This window comes from Halichoerus grypus, chromosome 14, assembly GCF_964656455.1.
Source record: "Halichoerus grypus chromosome 14, mHalGry1.hap1.1, whole genome shotgun sequence".
NCBI lineage: Eukaryota > Metazoa > Chordata > Mammalia > Carnivora > Phocidae > Halichoerus > Halichoerus grypus.
The window spans coordinates 74,139,314-74,154,743 of NC_135725.1; the positions used below are offsets into that span (position 1 = coordinate 74,139,314).

At 41.7% G+C, this 15,430-nt stretch overlaps 1 protein-coding gene across 5 annotated transcripts in view; it reads left to right on the plus strand.

Moving 5' to 3' along the window:
• Positions 1-33: 33 nt before the first annotated feature.
• Positions 34-15,430, plus strand: part of PRPF4 (pre-mRNA splicing tri-snRNP complex factor PRPF4) — a 40,466-nt gene continuing 25,069 nt past the window's right edge. For all 5 annotated transcript variants that reach the window (XR_013443802.1, XR_013443804.1, XR_013443803.1 and 2 more), the window contains exons 1-10: positions 34-181; positions 946-1,123; positions 3,895-4,081; positions 7,090-7,177; positions 7,578-7,657; positions 7,824-7,917; positions 8,590-8,684; positions 9,913-9,971; positions 10,746-10,869; positions 12,303-12,392. Coding sequence is in view for 1 of the 5 variants with exons in the window: in XM_078061633.1 (XP_077917759.1) it covers positions 155-181; positions 946-1,123; positions 3,895-4,081; positions 7,090-7,177; positions 7,578-7,657; positions 7,824-7,917; positions 8,590-8,684; positions 9,913-9,971; positions 10,746-10,869; positions 12,303-12,392 (1,022 nt within the window). In the remaining 4 variants the exon portion in view is untranslated. The remainder of the gene's footprint in view (positions 182-945; positions 1,124-3,894; positions 4,082-7,089; positions 7,178-7,577; positions 7,658-7,823; positions 7,918-8,589; positions 8,685-9,912; positions 9,972-10,745; positions 10,870-12,302; positions 12,393-15,430) is intronic.

The following is a 15,430-nucleotide window of genomic DNA, read 5'->3' on the forward strand; positions in this document are numbered from 1 at the left end:
TACAACTCCCATCATGCTCCACGCCACCCAGGACGCTGCGTCGGCCCTCGGCCCACTTCCGGCCAGTGACGTAGTTCCGCTTTGCTGGGCGCGCGGTGGACGGTCTGAAACGTAGCTCGGCTTTCGCTGGGGCTTCGCGGCTCGGGAGCTCAGCATGGCTACCTCACGAGGCTCCTCCACGGTACGGATCTCAGCTCACTCTGGCGAGGAACGCGGAAGGGGTTGGGGGGCAAGCGGTTCCTGCGAGATGGGGCCGCTCGGGAACGGCCTAAGGTGGTGGAGGACTGAGGTGAAAGGCTGCGAGACTCGGTCCTGTCTTAGAGGAGCAGCGTTTTCCTGATCCCTAAGTGCGTTCCTGTGTTTTAGTTCATTTGCACCTCTCACTACAGCCCCAAACTAAATACCTCTTCCAACTGGTCCAAAAACGGAGCTCCGGAAGGGAGTAGTATCTTGGCTCCGATTTATGTCTACGTCAGATTTCTTAATTGTAGTAAGGCCTCCTAACTTCATATATATTGCCTTACGTCTGAATACGTTTGAAACGTGTAGACCAACAACTAACTAGTCCCCCTCAGTATTGCGTTGGTTATTCGTGATCCTTGATGTTTCCCCTGTGATGAGCAGTAGCCTTGGAAGTTTCATAAAACCCAAGAAGAGATTGCAACGGAACGATGTAAATATGTTCCAAAGCAAATCTTTGATAGAAAAATTACCAAGAGTAATTCACTAGTTTTATTAGCTTTTTCCTATCTGCAAAACCTAAGTAATTGAGAGACACACACGCCCCCGCCCCCAGTCAGTGGAGATATCTTAAATGATGACCAACTTGCCCTTTCCTTTGGGGAAGAAGTAGGATTGAAGCTCAGGATGAGCTCCATCCTTTGGGGAAGCCTAATAAATGACTAAGATTAAGCCTCAGGTTAATCCATGTCTTCGATTTATCAGGCAGCCAAAACTAAGGCACCTGATGACTTGGTTGCTCCTGTTGTGAAGAAACCACACATCTATTATGGAAGTTTGGAAGAGAAGGAGAGGGAGCGTCTGGCCAAAGGAGAGTCTGGGATTTTGGGAAAAGAAGGACTTAAAGCTGGAATTGAAGCAGGAAATATTAACATAACCTCTGGTAAGATGCAAATAGTGAGTCTGTCTTTATCTTTGTATTATACTCAGAAATTTCAGTGAAACTTGGATTTATGTAAGGCCATCCTTTGCCTACACTGGTTAGCATCATCCAAAGAGCCTTTCTCTTAAAACCTTTTATACAATTTTTCTTCCATTGAATTGTTAGTAATCTTACCAGGAATTTATTCAGTGTGTATTTGGATTCAAGTTGATTCCATTTGTCTTCCAGAGATCTAGGATAGTTCTGGCATTGGTTTGAAGCTACTATGGTTTGTAACATTCTCTCCTTTTTAATTTTCCAATTTTTCACGCTAAATGAAATACCTGTTTTAAATCATAAAAGTAATATTTTTATTTTGAAAGAAATCGAAGTGTTAGGGCGTCTGGGTGGCTCAGTCGGTTAAGTGTCTGCCTTCAGCTCAGGTCATGATCTCGGGGCCTTGGGATCAAGCCCCACATTGGGCTCTCTGTTCATGAGGGAGTCTCCTTCTCCCTCCCACTCTCCCTCTGTGCACGTGCGTGCGTGCGCGCTCTCTCTCTCTCAAATAGATAAATAAAATCTTAAAAAAAACTCGAAGTGTAGAAATGTGTAAAGTAGAAAATCCTGTAATCCTTATTAATTGGCTCTATATCTTTCCAATTTAATAAAGCTGTAAAAATTTGTCATTTTTTTCACAAATGAAACATATACAAATTGTTTTATAACTTGCATTTTTCACTGATACACTGTTGAGGATAGCTTTCCACGTCAATAACTAATGGTCCTCTATATCTTTATTTATTTAGAGAACACGCAACCGCACATGTGCATGTGGGGTGGAGGGGGAAACAGAGGGAGAGGGAGAGAGAGAACCCCATGCAAGCTCCACGCTCAGCATGGAGCCCAATGTGAGGCTCGATCTCGTGACCTGAGATCTTCTCTAAAGTTATACATGTTTGTCATAAGAAATTCAAACAGTACAGAGGGTAAAAAATAAAGAGACTTCTCTACAGAAAGGACTTAAGTTTCTCATTGATCTTCCCACACATTTTCTTTTCTATATACATGCACTTTAATGACTTTTTTTAACTGTTTAGACTGTTTTAGGTTGCATCACCACTGTAATTCTCACTTTTTCATCAAAATCCTTGTATTCAGGGGCGCTTGGGTGGCTCAGTCAGTTAAGCATCTGACTCTTGATCTCAGCTCAGGTCTTGATGTCAGGGGTGTGAGTTCAAGACCCATGTTGGGCTCCACGCTGGGTGTGGAGCCTACTTAAAAAAAAAAAATCGGGGCGCCTGGGTGGCTCAGTCGTTAAGCATCCGCCTTCAGCTCAGGTCATGATCCCAGGATTCTGGGATCGAGCCTGCGGGGCTCTCTGCTCAGCGGAAAGCCTACTTCTCCCTCTCCCACTCCCCCCGTTTGTGTTCCCTTTCTCGCTGTCTTCTCTCTCTCTGTCAAGTAAATAAATCTTAAAAAAAATAAAATAAATAAAATTTAAAAATCCTTGTATTCAGTGTGGGTTTTAAAACTAACTGCTAGAGGGGGCGCCTGGGTGGCTCAGTCGGTTAAGCGACTGCCTTCAACTCAGGTCATGATCCCAGTGTTCTGGGATCGAGCCCCACATCAGGCTCTCTGCTCAGCGGGAGCCTGCTTCTCCCTCTCCTTCTGTCTGCCGCTCCCCCTGCTTGTACTCTCTCTCTCTCTCTGTCAAATAAATAAAATCTTCAAAAAATATATTTAAAAAATTTTTAAAAACCTGCTAGATTATTCAAAAAGCCTTTAGTCAAGACATGGATAGAACTGGAGGGGATTATGCTAAGTGAAATAAGTCAAGCAGAGAAAGACAATTATCATATGGTTTCACTCATATGTGGAACATAAGGAATCACGGAGGACCACAGGGGAAGGGAGGGAAAACTGGGAAGAAATCAGAGGAGGAGACAAACCATGAGAGACTCTGAACTCTGGGAAACAAACTGAGGGTTACAGAAGGGAGGGGTGGGGGGACAGAGTAACCGGGTGATGGGAGGAGGGCAGGTGTTGTGATGAGCACTGGGTGTTATATGCAACTAATGAATCGTTTAACACTACATCAAAAACGATGTACTATATGTTGGCTAACTGAACATAAAAAAGCCTATAATCAAGGGATAGCATTTTCATGGAAATTATCTCCAGTTTATTAGTTACATTTGTAGATGTCCACAGACTGGGACTGTTTTAGAGAATAGCTTTGGCAAGTGTTAAAATAATGTGTCTATTTTATCTTCTGGATAGAAGGTGTCTACTTAATTCATTTGCTGAAGGTGCTTCATACTCTTACTTTTTCATCTAAGTTATGTGTTTATATAGGTGTAAGGTTGTCAGAATAAGATGGCATGGGGGGCCTGCATGGCTCAGTCAGTTAAGCATCTGACTCTTGATTTTGGCTCAGATCATGATCTCAGGGTCATGGGATCTGAGCCCTGCATGGGGCTCCCCACTCAGTGGGGAGTCTGCTTCTCCGCTCTTCCCCCCACTCGTGCATGTGCTCTCTCTCTCAAATAAATAAATAAAATCTTTAAAATAAAAAAAAAGTAAGATGATGTGCAGTTTTCCTGCCTTTTAAAGCTATGTAATTTAGTTTTTTGTGTTTGGCACAATTTAATAAACTGAGAAACAGTAAACTCTGAAGTATATAATGGACTAGTTCCTAGAGGACATGCAGACTGGAATTGTAAGAAATTATTTTTTCCCCCTATTTGAAGAAGATCTGGTGATTATGCTGATATTGCCTGTTCTTTTTATAGGAGAGGTGTTTGAAATTGAAGAGCACATCAGTGAACGACAGGCCGAAGTGTTAGCCGAGTTTGAGAGAAGAAAGCGAGCCCGGCAAATCAATGTTTCCACTGATGACTCAGAGGTCAAGGCTTGCCTTAGAGCCTTGGGGGAGCCCATCACACTTTTTGGAGAGGGTCCTGCTGAAAGAAGAGAAAGGTGTCCTTTCTAAATATTTGATCTCTTTTTTAATCACAAAGCTCTACTTTCAAATTTCTGTTGATACTTGTAGCTAAGACTTTAATGGAATGTCTCAGGTAATGTTAATAGAATATCTAACTAAGTTGTTTTTATATAGTTTAGCCCATGATCTGAGTAGACCAATTTTTTACTCTGCTACTAATTTTTCTTTATAAACTATGAATAGGGTGTTAACATGAGAACCCTCTCTCCCCAATATGGAATTGTGAGTTGAGTAAATATGTGTTGTCGAACTTTGAAAATTTAGACAACACACACGTTCCCCCTGTCAGTGTCATAAAACATAATGATAAGTATTTGGGGTTATTACTGAAAAGGGGCACTTTCCTCAGATGATACTCCTCTTGTGATTTTATGGTTTCAGAGTCTCTTAGTGACAGGCTAGTCATACACAGTGATGAGGACCTCCTTTGTCTTTCTTTCCACTGTCCCATCTCTCCCTTTCATCATTTTTTTCCTTATTTGCATAGTCTGCACATTTAATCACTTTAAAACCTCTACCATATCTCATGTCCATTAAGTAGAACCAGTAATGCTGGGCCTGTTTAAATTACAAGAAAAAAAAAACCACTGTACCAACCTAGTATCTTACAAACCCAGCCTGGCTGGCCACAAGGGTGAGGAGGGTAGGAGAGGAGGGAGCACCCCTGGGCAGTGGCTGGGTGGCAGGAAGGGCTAAAGGACAGAAAGAAAAGGGGGCTCCCAGATGGGAGGGGACTGGTTGTCCTAATAGGGGTGGGATGCAAAAGGTACTTCAGAAGAGTGGAACTTGGGGAGTGGACAGGTCAGTGCTTTCTCCACCAGAGCACAGTGTTGGAGGAGGTGCTCCATGCCACCGTCTGCCTACCCCTGGCACTTGGAGAACAGTGACCCATGAGCCCTGGTCATGACGAGCCCCTCTGAGACATGAATGACAGCCTGCCCCTCCTGCCATGGTCCCCTTTTCCTTGAGGATCATCTACTCCTCACTTAGTGCATTGACTCTCTTCGGGCCCTTACCCCTCATTTGCTCTTCAGCCTGCTGCAAACTGACCACTGCCACATCGAAATTGCTCTTTATTAAGGTCACTAACTCCTCTTTACTAAGAATGGCCCTGTCAGCCACTCCCTCCTTGAAAACACTCCCTTTCATAAAACCAAGTCTAAATTTCCCTCCTATTTCTCTGGCTAATTCTTCTGAGCCCCATTTTTCCCCTGCCCAACCTTTATATAAATTGTAGTTTTTGTCCTTATTCCGCACTCATCCTGGGCAATCAGATCCACTCCCATGGCATCATTTACTGTGTATATTCTCTTGACTCCCAGATCTCTGTGGCCTAGATATCCTGTAGGTACTTCAAACTGGACATGTCTAGATTGAACTCATCTGTTTCCCACCTTCTATTCTCCTTGCAAATAACACTACCATTCACAGGTTTCAGTTGCCTCACCTCCTTTGTAATCCATCAGCAAAATCTGTTTCTAGATTTGTACCTAAATGTACCTCCAGTATGTCCTCTTTTCTCTGCCTTAATTGCTTTGACACCTAGATTGTTATAATAGCCCCAAACATGTTGTGTTAATTGCTTGCTTAAAATCCATCAGTGTCTTCTTATTAAACATAGAGTAAAAAACTGTTGATCATGCTCTTCAATCTCTTATGTCACTCTTTCCCAATTTACTAGACTTAGTACCCTTAAGGGTCTTCCTGGAATAGTAAAACTCTTTTTCTGTTTTTTTCCATTTAATTTTTTTCTGTTTTTGTTCCCCTCTCTTGCCTTTAAAGCCTTTTTATTCTTTTGGTTTCAGCATAAATACCACCTTGTCAAAGAAGACTTTTATCATCCCTGCTCAGTAGGGAGTCTGCTTCTCCCTCTCCCACTCCCCCTGCTTGTGTTCCCTCTCTCGCTGTGTCTCTTTCTCTCAAATAAATAAATAAATCTTAAAAAAAAAAAAGAGACGATTCCTAAATAGTGGGTTGATTTCCCTACTTTTATTATTCCCTCTTCAATCCATTCTTTCTCTCTACTTCCCCAGGGAATCTTTCTCAAATGTAAACCCTCCTTACTACTACTACTACTCCTGACTACTCTTTATGACCTGGCCCCTACTTACATTTGCAGCCCTCTCTCTCACCAGCCCTTCTCTGGTGCTCCAGGCTCCAGCCACATTGAAATATTTGCGATTCCAAGCTCACCATGCTTTTCTTACTTTCAGACCTTTACATCTATTGAACCCTCTGCTTCAGCTGTCCTTCTCCATTCTTGACCTATCGACCTTACTAAATGAGGACTCAGTTTAGGAAACACCTCCTCTGTGAAACCTTCCCTGGTCCTCCCTGCAAGCCTAGGTTAGGTATTTTTTTTATGTTCCCCCTTAGCGCCCAGTACATACCATTGTCATAATACTTAGTATAATGTATTGTGGTTCCCTGGTACTTCCTGTCCACCCACCTTCTCCACCACCCTCCTCCCCTCTACCAGGAGTATGCTACTTGGGATCAAGAACTGCTTCTTAGTCATTTTCGTACACTTAGCACCTCAGTCAGTATCCGGCACATTGTGGCATTGAACAAAGATTGGCTGTATTCACAGACCAGGTGGTAGTAGTGTTGGGGCTAGTTGACTCTAAATTGAATAGGATAATTGCTTATAGTTCTAATTAGGGAATCTTCAAATAAGACTGAGTGAACGAAATCACACTGGAGGTGCACCTGGCTGGTTCAGTCAGAAGAGCATATGACTCTTGATCTTAGGGTTGTGAGTTCCAGCCTCACACTGAGTGTAGAGGTTACTTAAAAAAAAAAAAAAAAAAGAAATTAAAAAAAATAAGAAATCACAGTGGGAGTTTAGGCATGACAACTTGACTCTTAAAGAAGGTTGCTTGGCATTTACATGGTGAGAGAATAGGACAAGCTTTCTCTTCTTAGACACACTTTTCACAGTCTCATCTTGACTCCATTTAAATTATAATCTTTTTTGTTACAGGTTAAGAAATATCCTCTCAGTGGTTGGTACTGATGCCTTAAAAAAGACCAAAAAAGATGATGAGAAATCTAAGAAGTCCAAAGAAGAGGTAAAATATGTCTTTGGTTTCACAGTATGAAAGTGAAGGAAATGAGGGGTGCTCTCATTTTCTTTTGTCGGGTTTTGCTTTGCCAGGGGGAAGGGAATGTGTTTGAGGATTCCACCATTCAGGAATAGTTGTTGGGAATAGTTTGTGGTTCCTGTGTAGGTATAAGTAGGTTTCCCATTCAGGAAAAAAAACATAGGATTCCTGATGTAACTTTTAACAAGGAACAGGAAGCCATCCAATAAGAGTTCATAAAAACAGTAGAAAGCACACATGCCTGATTTCATCCTATTACTGAACTATTTCACCTTTTTTTCTGGGCAGTTACAATAGAGAATTGACAGCTATGAGAGGGGCAGGAATGCTTCAGACTTAACATTTCTGCTCTTAATTTCACTTTCAGTATCAGCAAACCTGGTACCATGAAGGACCAAACAGCCTGAAGGTCGCTAGATTATGGATTGCTAATTATTCACTGCCCAGGTAAAGAGAGCCTCTAGAAGGAGAAAGAAGCATATTTTTTCTTGTTTTCTCTCGAGGACTGAGGATCTGTTTTAGAAAGACTGGTTAAATGAAAATTGAGTATTAGGGATACTCGTATGGACCTTTTTCTCAACCTGTTTGCTCATGGTAATCATCTGCGTCACAGGGCAATGAAACGCTTGGAAGAGGCTCGTCTCCATAAAGAGATTCCTGAGACAACCAGGACCTCCCAGATGCAAGAGCTGCACAAATCTCTCCGGGTAAGATGCTCTCAGTGATTGTCCAATATAGTAAGGGCTTTTAAATAGTCATTAGATTTCCTACTTTGGCCTGCCTCTTGGAAGGTAAAGGCAGCTATGATTATCCCTCCCTGCTTACACTTGCTGTTTGGGAAGAGCCATCATTTAGGGTGGCAGGAACCTACTGTGGTTGGTACTCAGCAGAGGCCTTTGGTTCTGCTTTTTAATTCCCTTTTAATATGTCAAAGCTGTACTTTAGCTCTCTCCGTGGCTTTCCTGTGTACGTTGAGCTGACAGCAAAAGTAATGATACTACTAGTGTAAAAGACAGCATGCTGGAGTTCCATTCATGAACATAAGTGTCTCTTAACAACAAGAGAAGTATAGGGGTGCCTGGGTGGCTCAGTCGTTAAGCGTCTGCCTTTGGCTCAGGTCGTGATCCCAGAGTCCTGGGATCGAGCCCCGCATCCGGCTCCCTGCTCAGCGGGAAGCCTGCTTCTCCTTCTCCCACTCCCCCTGCTTGTGTTCCCTCTCTCGCGGTGTCTCTCTCTGTCAGATGAATAAATAAAATTTAAAAAAAAAACCAAGAGAAGTATAGAAGAATCTTGGGGGGTGGGCTAAAACTAGAAAGTTGGGTCTTTTGGGGATTAGCCTATTAATAATTACTATTTGTCCCTTTTTTCCTTTTTTTAAGTCTTTGAATAATTTCTGCAGTCAGATTGGGGATGATCGGCCTATCTCCTACTGCCACTTTAGTCCTAATTCCAAAATGCTGGCCACAGCTTGTTGGTAAGTCCTGTTTTTACAGTGATATTTTTCCTAAGTGGAGGACAGGTTCAGGGTAAAAAGAAAAAAACAGCTTTTGTCTTAGATGCTCATTTCTGTGTCCTTTCTCTGCTTCTCATGATCGCACCAAACTAGAGATGCCAGTTATATTATACACCCGTTATATTATACAAGATAGTCTGCGCTTAGCAGTTCTTTCTATTCATAAGGGACCCCAGAGATCCATGACATGTCAGTCATGTTGGGGACACTAGCATTTTGGAGCAGATACATAGTTTATTGACTGACCAGTTTCCACACCTCAATACGGCTTTTCTTTTTTAGTTAGGTAACCCAGACAAGATACTCTGTAAGCTTCAGTTTCCTTATCTGTAAAGTAGGGTGAGATAATGTTGTAAACCATTTTGCCTTAACAGTGCGTGGTATGTAGTAAGGACTCAGTAAGCATGAATTATTGTTTTTATCTTTTATTTTCTTTACTAGTTACCACCACATATGCAGAAAGCTCTTAGGATGTGATAACTTTGTTGTTTAGCTCTATTTAGTTATTTTTGTGGGACATGGCTGTCTAGTGACAAGGGAAGCTTCTTTTTTTTTTTATTTATTTATTTATTTATTTATTTAATTTTTTTTAAAGGGAAGCTTCTTTATGTTGTATGCACAGGAACTACTTGACTGGGTAGAAATTGAGATTGGGTCAGGAGAAAGCCAAGGATCTACTCAAATCCTTCCACCTCTGCAAGCCTCAGCTACCTTCCTTATAAATAGAAATGGTCATTCCTACATATTTACCTCCCAGGTCTCCTATAAGGATCATTTGAATTGTTAGATATAAAAGTAATTTGTTGGAAATTTTCTGAAATAAAAAGTCTTTTTAAAAAAAATTTAAGTACTTTGTAAGCAGAAAATGCTATTCCTATTTAAGGAGATAATATTATTCTTGGATAGTTTAATTCGTCCTCCCTTCCTTCACCAATCAATCCAAACGTTAGGGAGAATAGCAACTTGTACTATATTAACTGTAGTCCTGTAGAGGCATCTGGTTGCATGAGACGTGGGTGCAGCTTTCTTCTATAAACCATCAAATCGTAAGCCCTTTAGTTTTCTTTTTCTGTGTACCACTGTAAACTTTATTGGGGGTGAGAAGAGATTGTCCTTTAGGAATGTTATCAAGGTACCTTTTCCTTCCCAGACCAACCCTGGCTGAGATGCTTTCCTTTGTATTTGATAGGAGTGGGCTTTGCAAGCTCTGGTCTGTTCCCGATTGCAACCTCCTTCACACTCTCCGAGGTGAGTTAGAATCTTGTTTAAATCTCACTCGTGGGCAACGCTGTCGGGACTCCTCTCACCCTTGAGAGCTTTTTCTGTATCTTCACTTAATAAACTTCTATTGCTTTACTCACAAATAAATAAATAATAAATCTCATTTTCCCAGTGTGAACCCTGTCAAACAGCAAAACTATACTAATCTGCCTGACACTCAGACCCAGTACACACAAGATTAATTCTTCTTCTTTTTTTTTTTTTTTTAAAGACTTTATTTATTTGAGGGAGAGAGAGAAAGAGAGAGAGCACAAGCAGGGTGAAGGGCAGAGGGAGAAGCAGACTCCCTGCTGAGCAGGGAGCCCAATGCAGGACTTGATCCCGGAACTCCAGGATCATAACCTGAGCCAAAGGCAGACGCTTAACCGACTGAGCCACCCAGGTGCCCCAACACAAGATTAATTCTTGACTTGAATTGTCTTGGTTTGGTTCTCACCACAAAGCTGGAAGACAATGAGTTTATATACAAATCACTTTTCTCTCATGTCCAGCCCCATTCTGGCATTGTGCAATCTCTGAACCAAAAAAAGTAAAGGTGGTTTGTGTTTTGCGCTTTTTAATGTAATTTAAATATTAATTTAAAATCGTTCTTTTTTTTTTTTAATAGTTCAGCAGTCACTTTAATACCCTATCTGTCCACATGTTCCCTAATATATATTGTGTTAATTCATCATAGTCTGTTTTGCACATAAATTGTAAGGGGTGGGAAATCTTTAACTTTGATTTCTTACACTCCTTCAGGCCATAACACAAATGTAGGAGCAATTGTATTCCATCCAAAATCCACTGTCTCCTTGGACCAGAAAGATGTCAATCTGGCCTCTTGTGCTGCTGATGGTTCTGTGAAGCTTTGGAGCCTTGACAGGTGAACATGACTATTCTGCCCATACTGCGGTCACTAAAGAGTTGCTTGGTTGGTCCTTGGGACCTGAGAATCTGGCATCTAACCCCAGACATGGTCTAAGAGTCAAGGGAACGTGGTGTGACCATAGAATGTAGGATTTCTTTCTTCGACCTTTTCTCGACAGAGGAGTTATGTTAGGTTTTTCTTATTTTTTAACTTTGGGCCTTGATTTTTGCCTCTAACATAGTAGCCATTGTTTTCCCAGTCCAGTTATTCTGGAAAGATCTATTTATACTTCCTGTGCAATACACTGACTTGGAGAAAAGCCCTAGTTGGTAGATTGAGTAAAGATAACATTCTTGGTAGCACATTGGCTCCTAGCAAACGGCCACAGGGGAGAGGACAGTGAAGTTCTGAGGCAATATTGCTAAGGAAGTGATGTCTCCTCCCAACAGCTTCCTCCTTTACCTAGAACATATTTTCCCATTACAGCAGTTTGGGGGTTTTTAATGTGTTTATGATTATTGTTTTCCAGGAAATTTGTGAAAGCTCTTTGTTGGCTAAAAGAAATCTGAATTCAGTTGCTTAGTTTTCTTTCTTTGGGAAAGCACATGCGACTTTTCTGCCAGGTTTTTGTACAGAGCTAATTAGCGTCTGTACTCTTTGCCAGACAGGGTCTTACCTCTGAGCACAGCAAGTTTTAATTGGCTTTGGTATCACTTAGCAATATTTGTTCCCCTAGGGCTTTGATTAGCTCTATGTATGCACATTGACAAAGTTCCCTTTTTAATTGCCCTCTTTAGGGTTCGTGTTTACTTCCTTTCACTGGTGTTTCAATTCTTTTTTCCGTGGTTGCTGGGGAGTAGAATTTAATGGCCACCAAAGGAAACTAAGCCTCTATTTAGGAGTTCCTTTCTTCGTGTGCATCCTTCAACAAGCTAAAGTTTGAGATAAATTTATCTGTAGTCCACTTGTACCAAAACTATTTGATTTCTGTAGCTTCACATCCCTATTAAAATATGTTTTCTTTCTAGAATCTCAGCACTCCTTTGGTGTAAAGAGACTATTTTGCTTGTCAGGCTGAATTATCTTTTATTTTTCTCTAATCCTAAATGATAATAGCATTAAGCATTGATTAACATACTGAATTGAGATATAGCAAGATAGTGTGTATTGAAGTGCTGTGGGCAGTTTTGCCCTGTGAGCACATGAAATAGTCCCAAATCTTTTAAGACTTTGGAAGGCAGCTGTGCTCACCACTATACCACCAACGCTCTTTTAAGACTTTGGGAAGTAACATAAATTGTTAACCCTGCATTTTTAACAGTGCGTTTAGTTAGGATTTGGCCTTTTAAATCCTACAGAACGGGTGCATCTGTCACAGTAGTTAATAAATTCAATGAATATTTATGACTATAAAATAGTTTACTCCTTTCTATATGGTTCTTTTTCAGTGATGAACCAGTGGCGGATATTGAAGGCCATACAGTGCGTGTGGCCCGTGTAATGTGGCATCCCTCGGGGCGTTTCTTGGGCACCACCTGGTAAGCCATCCTCTTACTGTTCTATCCATACAGGCCTGTGGCATCTTGTTAACCCCTTATGACTGACTGCCAAGGAAATTTTAAGAACAGAGATCTTGAAGTAGGATTTTCTTGGGCTGCAGTGAATCAGAATCAGAAGAGAGTATATGATAAAGTTTGGGCCAACTGTATTTGCTTTTAAACTGCAGTTAATCTGAAATTTCAGTTACTAATTGCCAGAAAACTAGAATTTTCACTCTTCTCTTTCTTGACCAATACTAGTGGTGTTTTGTGGTTTTTTTGGTTTTTGTTTTTTTCCACCGCACATTGTATTTTAATCTCTCTGCTTACAAGTTGGTCTCCCTTTCTGGAGCATCTGGCTGGTTCATTCAATAGAGCCTGCAGCTCTTGATCTTGGGGTTGTTAAGTTCAAGGCCCACCTTGGGTGTAGAGATTACTTAAAAATAAAATCTTTAAAAAAATAAAAAAACAAATCGGTCTCCCCTTCTGGTTCTATAAGCTCAGTAAGGCCAGAAGCTGTTAAAGATTTTTTTTTTTTTTTTGGTAAAAGATTTTATTTATTTATTTGAGAGAAGAGAGCATGAGCAAGGGGAGAGGCAGAGGGAGAGTGAGAAGCAGACTCCCCACTGAGCAGGGAGCCTTACCTGGGGCTTGATCCCAGGACGCTGGGATCATGACCTGAGCCGAAGGCAGACTCTTAAAAGAACTGAGCCCCCCAGTGCCCCAAGAATTTTTTTTTTTTAAGATTGTATTTATTTGAGAGAGCACAGGTGGGGGAAGGAGCAGAGGGAGAGGGACAAGCAGACTTCCCGCTGAGTGCAGAGCCCAATGCGGGGCCTGATCTCAAGACCCTGAGATCGTCAACTGAGCGGGAACCAAGAGTCAGATGCTTAACTGACTGAGCCACGTAGGCACCCTGTTAAAGAACTCTTTAACTGAGATATAATTTACATGCAGTGGAATAGATTTCAGTGTACAATTCAAATGCATACACTCATAACCCACATCCCTGTCAATAGAATATTTCCATCACCCTGGAATGTTCCCTCATGCCCCTTCACAGGGGACTCCCCCTTCCAAAGCAACCACCGATATGATTTCTATCACTGTAAATTAATTCTGTCTGTTCATACTGTGTGAACTTGTTTGTGCCTAACTTCTTTTGCTCAGCATAATGTTTTTAATATTCATTCAGGGGCACCTGGGTGGCTCAGTTGGTTGAGCATCTGACTCTTCCTTTTGGCTCAGGTCATGATCTCAGGGTCATGAGATTGAGCCCCCGCATCGGGCTCCATGCCGGACGTGGAGCCTGCCTGAGATTCTCTCTCTAACTCTCTCTTTCCCCCTCTCTCTGAAAGAAAAAAAAAAAAAGTTTCATTTATGTTGTTGCATGTATCAGTAGTTCTTTTTTATTGCTGAGGAGTATTCAGTTGTATGGCTCTGCCACAGTTTATCCATTCTCCTTTGATAGACATTTGGGCTGTTTTCAGGTTTGGGTCACTCAGAATAAAGGTGCTATATAAAGACTCTTGCACAATGCTTTTATTTTTTTTTTTTTAAAGATTATTTATTTATTTGACAGAGACACAGCAAAAGAGGGAACACAAGCAGGGAGAGTGGGAGAGGAGAAGCAGGCTTCCTGCGGAGCAGGGAGCCCGATGTGGGGCTCGATCCCAGGACCCTGGGATCATGACCTGAGCTGAAGGCAGACGCTTAACGACCGAGCCACCCAGGCGCCCCTTGTACGATGCTTTTTGCAGACATGTTTTTCTTTACTTTCTCTTGAATGAATACCCAGGAATGCAGTTGCTAGGTCATAGAGTAAATGGATTTTTAACTTTTTTAAAACTTCCGTATGGTTTTTCAGATTGGTTGTAAATTTTACATTCCCAGAATTCTGCTTGCTTCACATCCATGCCAGCATTTGATGGTTTCAGTTTTATCATTCTGCCTATTCTATCAAGTGCATGGTGAAATTTCATAGTTCCAATTTTTATTACTCTTATGACTCTCTTGGTATTGAGTATTTTATCCTCTGCTTATTGACCATTGACCATTTGTTTTTTGTTTTTTTTTTAAAGATTTTATTTATTTATTTGAGACAGAGAGAATGAGAGAGAGAGAGAGAGCACATGAGAGGGGGGAGGGTCAGAGGGAGAAGCAGGCTCCCCGCCGAGCAGGGAGCCCGATGCGGGACTCGATCCCAGGACTCCAGGATCATGACCTGAGCCGAAGGCAGTCGCTTAACCAACTGAGCCACCCAGGCGCCCTGACCATTGACCATTTGTAAATCCTCTTTTGTGCAGTGTCCGGATGCTTTACCTATTTTTTTTTATTTGAGGTGGTTTTTTTTTTCTTTATTCTCACACACAGTTCTACCACCATGTATTTATTTGTTTGTTTATTTATTTGATGTTTATTGAGGTGGGTTTTTTGTTTGTTTTTATTTAAGGGATGCCTAGGTGGGTCAGTCAATTGAGCATCTGACTCTTGATTTTAGTTCAGGTCATGATCTCAGGGTCGTGAGATTGAGCCCCATAACGGGCTCCATGCTCAGCGTGGAGTTTGCTGAAGATTCTTTCCCTGGGCCCCTGGGCGGTGCAGTCGGTTGAATGTCCGACTCTTGGTTTTGGCTCAGGTCGTGATCTTGGGGTTATGGGATTGAGCCCCGAGTCAGGCTCATGGAGGAGTCTGCTGGAGTTTTATCTCTCCCTCTCCTGCTGTGTTCTCTCTCTCTCTCTCAAATAAATCTTAAAAAAAAAAAAAAAAGATTCTCTCCCTCCCCCGCATACTTTTTCCTCTTTAAATAAGTAGATAAATAAAATGTAAGTTTTATTTATTTAAGTAATCTCTACACCCAACATGGAGCTCAAACTCACGACCATGAGATCAGTCTCGTGCTCCACCAGCTGAGCCAGCCAGGCGTCCCTCTACCACCGGTTATTGAAGAGACTTCGTTTTCCCTGTTGAAATTGCTTTAGTGGCCTCATTGAAAATAATTTGACCAAAAATATGTGGGTCTCTTCCTATACTCTCTT